Below are 5,985 nucleotides of genomic sequence, written 5' to 3' on the forward strand. Positions count from 1 at the left end.
GTGTGTGTGTGTGTGTGTGTGTGTGTGTGTACAGATTTTTGCTTCATGATGGGTACAATTACTGACCATTTCCGCGGTACACACAGCCAGGTGAGGTTAGGGTTTGGGTCAGGTGTGTAGTCTACCTGGAAGGTTCTGGTTGGCTGTAGAATTGACAGGAAATGAATGGAAGCCAATGCAAAGTCCCCATGAGGATAGAACAACAAACGTGTGTGTGGGAGGTCTGGAGCAGAGCGCTGTGTTATTAGGAGAGATGAGACTGTCAGTGGGCGACCATTGATACTGCTGGATTATTTTTATGGAACATGGAAACTTTTTCAGTGGGCGACCACACCCCCTCCCCCTCGAACGATTGGTCGCACCAGTGCGACCGGACATTTTTTTTAGTCGCACTTTCAGGAAATCTGGTCGCACTCTAGAGCCCTGTTAAATGTCTTTTAGACTAACATGTCCCTCAGACCGACAGCTCTTGTAGTTAATACATGAATGTAATTAATCAAACAGCTATAATGAAACAATTATTTGCTCTAAAATCAGCTGTCTTTATGCTGCTTCTCTCAGCGTTCACTCTTGTCTTTAAATCTGTACAATCTGAGCTCGTCTGAACAAAAATAACTTGTGCAAAGGGTTCAAAATGGAAAAAGAGCAGCTTTAAGTTAATAACAGAAGTCTGTCATTTTAGTGTTTTCAATTGAGGGGCTTTGATATATTTATTTGAAAAAATTATGGCAGAGGAAGTTCTCTGCACAGAAAAAAATAATAATTTTACTGTTTTTTTAACCAAACAGACAAGTTTCTCCAGTAAAATTGTGTAATTTAAACACCTGGTTATATTTATAAGATATAATGATTAACTACAGGCACCTGAAGCTGACTCAGAGAACTGTGATTTTAGAAAAAAAAATAAGTCAAATGTAGACATGTGTTTAAGAGACCCCCCCCCCCCCTCCTCCTCCTCCTCACTCGCTGCGGTGCACTCCATCCGCGTGATTAATACTGATTTTTTGCGCAAATGACAGATATTTGATGCTCATTAAACAAGTAACCACCTGAAGGGTTGACATGTATGAAGTCCCGGGCAGGTCTGACCCACGTTGCATGTGTACAGGTGGACAGGTGTCCAGGTGTACATGTGGACATGTGTACAGGTGTACAGGTGGACAGGTGTCCAGGTGTACATGTGGACATGTGTACAGGTGTACAGGTGGACAGGTGTCCAGGTGTACATGTGGACATGTGTACAGGTGTACAGGTGGACAGGTGTCCAGGTGTACATGTGGACATGTGTACAGGTGTACAGGTGGACAGGTGTCCAGGTGTACATGTGGACATGTGTACAGGTGTACAGGTGTACAGGTGGACATGAGCAGCAGCTGCGGTCAAACTGCCCCTCTCTTTAAAACCAGTCAGCTGATCTGTCGCAGCTTTGTTCTGCTCGTGAACACAGTGTTACGGAGGAAATGCTGCGAGGTGCTTTTAGAAATACTGTATAATATATATAAAATACGATGTACTACTATTACGTAATCTTATTTTAAGATATCAGGGCATCTTAAAATAAGAGATCGTCGTGAATGCGACACTTATGAATCGCTCTGGCTAAAACACAGCGCAACCACAAACACGGACTCTGTGCATTTTGGATGATAATAATTGTAACGTAACATAATATAATGAGAGGAAACAAGTCATAGTGTGAGAGCAGGTGCATTTTATCACCACCAAGGACAGGTCGCACAAAATGTGTCTTCTGCTGTGGCGTATGTTAAATCTGATATACAACTTACATGTTTACAACAATAAAAACTAAACTACTTGCGTGTCAGCTTAGCTTGCTAGCTTGAAATCTTACCTCGAGGGTTACGACACTCTGGAGCTGAGGCGGCGTTGCTGGTGTGGAGGGAGTGGAGACAAGAAGCGAGTTCAAAGCTGATGCGTTTGATTTTGTTGCAGCTGCAGATCCTCTTAGCAGCTCTGGTACAGATTTGGAGATGTTTTCCATCAGTCTGTAAATATAATCCTCACGCCCTCGTCTCCTGCGGGGAAGAAAGTACACAGCGCCTTGCCCGTGGCCRTGACGTCACTCCCCTGCTCCGGGGTTGTGAATATAGACCTTTTATTTAAAGGCTAAATAAGTCATCCCCACTGCCACCGTGTGGGGGCACCAGAGACTTCACTAGTGTTTTATGTACCTCTATGATTGAGAAGTCATTTTAATTTTGTTACATGTTTTGCGGGGCGGGGTGTGAAAACGAAAAAGCAATTTCTTCTTTGTTTTCTTTGTAGTTGTGTCACACTTTGAGCAGTGTTGAAGATGAAAATGGAAGCAAAGTTTGAATGACTGATTTCTAATTTTATTTATGAGTCAAAAAATGCAGTTTTGACTTTGAAATGAAAAAGCATTTCTGCTAATGCATTATAATTTTCCGATTTGACTTTTCAAAATGAATTTTGGTCACTTTTTACCAGGACATGTTTTGAAAATTAAATGTCAAAGTTTGTTTTATTGAACATTTTAATTAATTTACACTTTGAGCAGTCTTGAAGATGAAAATGGAAGCAAAGTTTGGATGATTGATTTCTAATTATATTTATGCATTAAAAAATGCAGTTTTGACTTTGACTTGTCTAAAAGAATTTTGGTCACTTTTTACCAGGACATGTTTTGAAAATTAATTGTCAATGTTTGTTGTATTTAACATTTTAATTAATTTACACTTTGAGCGGTCTTGGAGAAGAAAATGAACATACAGTTTGGATTATTTATTTATAATTTTACTTATGAGTCAAAAAAATTCAGGTACATGTTGAAAATGAAACAGTATTTCTATTAATCCATTTTAATTACGATATTGTTACATCTTCACTTCCATACTGTAGTGTATAGTGGTTCTCAGGCAGCCCAAATCAAGAACTAACAAATGGAAAATTCATTGGCCGGACCTTTATTCAGATAAATTCTAAATGTATCCATACATCCATCCATTTTCTGTACACGCTTCTTCCTTTTCAGGGTCGCGTGGGTCACTGGTGCCCATATCCAGCAGTCACAGTGCGAGGGGCGGGGTACACCCTGGACAGGTCGCAAGTCCATCACAGGGCCACACATAGAGACAAACAAGACAAACAACCATTCATGCTCTCACTCACACCTAGGGACAATTTAGAGTTATCAATTAACCTAACAGTCATGTTTTTGGTCTGTGGGAGGAAGCCGGAGTACCCGGAGAGAACCCACGCATGCACAGAGAGAACATGCAAACTCTACCCAGAAAGGTCCCCGGCCCGGGATTTGAACCGGTGACCTTCTTGCTGAGAGGCATCAGCTCTACCAACTGAGCCACCGTGCCGCCAAATTCTAAATGTAATCGTTTTATTTTGTCATTCAGCCTGTTTTATTGATAATGTACTGATATTTTATAGAAGTTTTACTGTTTTAATAATGTTGTGTGATTGTTTCTGTGTTTGTGTTTCTATTTTCTTTCCACCTGCTGCAGGTAAGTTTTACCCAAGGGGACAATTAATGATTTGATGATGATGATTTATTTAGATGTGGCGGCACGGTGGGTCAGTTGGTAGAGCTGATGCCTCTCAGCAAGAAGGTCGCCGGTTCAAATCCCAGCCCGGGGACCTTTCTGGGTAGAGTTTGCATGTTCTCTCCATACATGCGTGGGTTCTCTCCGGGTACTCCAGCTTCCTCCCACAGAACAAAAACATGACTAAACAGACTAAGTCTATAACTATTTTAAGACCAGACTGTGCAAAGGACTTAAACCAATTCAAAAAGTATTTTCAGTCTGGTACTGGCCTTAAGTCTTGTCTGCGAAACCGGCTCATAATGTGTCATTATATGTCTTTTTCTGCTTTCTGTGGGTGTACCAGCTCACAACAATTGGAAATTCATATCTTGAAAGGCTTTGAAAGTCGCTGTTAGTCTAAAGTTTATTCTCACATTGTCAGTTATAATAAATGTTTGTGTTGTTGCAGGTTGTACGCAGTGTTTACACCAGTAAAATCATCAGTAGTCACAGGGACCTCATCGCTTTGGTGTTTTTTGGCACAGAACAGAGCAAGAACCCCAGGAACTCTTTCAAACATGTCTATGTGTACCACGACCTTGATGAACCTGGTGAGATGTTTCTTCCTTCAAACAAACAAACAAACCAGAACTTGTATGATGAAATTCATGTTTAGATCAAATTGATTCAGCTGTGTACGTCTTTGTCATGTTTTATTTAATTATATTATGAAAACAGCTCAAAAAATGCATGAGCAAAGTCGTCAATGCAAGGGGAATAATGAGAATAGTTGGGGGCGTTTTTGTTAATCAGAAAATGTTTTATTATATAAGTATTTTGTTACAAATGTTCTTTTCTTTCTATTGTATTATGCCAACCACACACACACACACACACACACACACACACACACACACACACACACACACACACACACACACACACACACACACACACACACACACACATCCTTGTACTTCATCAAACTGAGGCCTTTGAGTTGACTTCCATTCATTTTTGTAACTGTATTTATGCCTAACCAAGTCCATCCGTCCATTTTCTTCTGCTTATCCGGGGTCGGGTCACTGGGGCAGCAGCCTAAGCAGAGGCACCCAGACTTCCCTCCAGGAGGCATCCTAACCAGATGAACCACCTCAACTGGCTCCTCTGGACGTGGAGGAGCAGCGGCTCTACTCTGAGTCCCTCCTGGATGACTGAGCTTCTCAGCCTGTCTCTAAGGGAGAGCCCAGACACCCTGTGAGAACTGGAGATCAGGATCTGATGAAGCCAATAGGACCACATCATGCAAAAAGCAGATGATGGCTTCCCACAGGGCTGCGTACTGAGCCCCCTGCTGTACTGTCTGTACACCCACGACCGCAGCCCGGCACACAACAACAAACTCATTGTCAAGTTTGCTGATGACACCACAGAGGTTGGACTCATATCTGAGGGAAATGAGGCAGCATACAGACAGGAGATCCTGGAGCTGACATCCTGTTGTTCAAGGAATAACCTGACCCTAAACACCAAAAAAACCAAGAAGGTCATTGTTGACTTCAGGAAAGTCAGCAGCAATCTGACCCCCCTCTACATCAACGGTGTGTGTGTAGAGAGAGGGTCCATACTTTCCTGTTTCTGGGCGTCCATATCAACGCCAACCTCACCTGGACTGAAAATACCACAGCGGTCATCAAGAAGGCTCAGCAGAGGCTACACTTCCTGAGAGTCCTTAGGAAGCACAACCTGAACTCCGACTTGACCTTCTACAGATCATCAATAGAGAGCCTGCTAACATGACAGTATGGTACGGCAGCTGCACCCTGATGAACAGGGAGAGGTTCCTGCCCTCTCCCCTCCATCTCGGACATTTACTCATCGCTGCCTCAGTAGAGCTGAGCAGATCACCAAGGACAGCTCCCACTCAGGCTCTGAACTGTTTGACTTGTTGCCCTCAGGAAAGAGCTGCAGGTGCATCAGAACAAGAACAGATTCAAGAACAGCTTTTTCCTGAAAGCCATCACCTTACTGAACTCTCACATGCACTGACTCTTGATTCACAATCAATGAGGAACTCACCTACTGTGAAATAAATACATCTGTGGGACACAGGCCACTTCATTTTGTAATGATCACCTGCAATACCAGCACAATCCATATACCTCAATATACAAAATGTGAAATATTTAAACTAGGGTTGGGCAATATTGGCAAAAAAATTAATCACGATTAATTGTGGTATTTAGCCGATAACGATTAATTTGAAGATTAACCCCCCGGAGTCCCTGTACACCTTTATGTCCTAGTCACATGACCAATTTAGTGGGAAAGATTTTCTTTTCATAAAATCTGTTCCAAATTGTGTCAAAATCACAGACTGACAGCTGGGGGGGCAGCAGGAGAAAGACCCCGCTCTCCCCAGAGACACTTTCCAGCTCGTCCTGGGGGACACCGAGACGTTCCCAGG

The 5,985-nt window shown here is 42.5% G+C and overlaps 1 protein-coding gene across 1 annotated transcript in view; it reads left to right on the top strand.

Moving 5' to 3' along the window:
• Positions 1–3,987: 3,987 nt before the first annotated feature.
• Positions 3,988–5,985, top strand: part of xrcc6 (X-ray repair complementing defective repair in Chinese hamster cells 6) — a gene marked incomplete at its 5' end in the record, with an annotated part of 24,128 nt that continues 22,130 nt past the window's right edge. The window contains 1 exon segment of the mRNA XM_014017215.1: positions 3,988–4,129. Within this exon segment, the coding sequence (XP_013872669.1) occupies positions 3,988–4,129 (142 nt within the window).

The sequence above is a fragment of the Austrofundulus limnaeus genome, unplaced genomic scaffold, assembly GCF_001266775.1.
Source record: "Austrofundulus limnaeus strain Quisiro unplaced genomic scaffold, Austrofundulus_limnaeus-1.0 Scaffold163, whole genome shotgun sequence".
Lineage (NCBI taxonomy): Eukaryota > Metazoa > Chordata > Actinopteri > Cyprinodontiformes > Rivulidae > Austrofundulus > Austrofundulus limnaeus.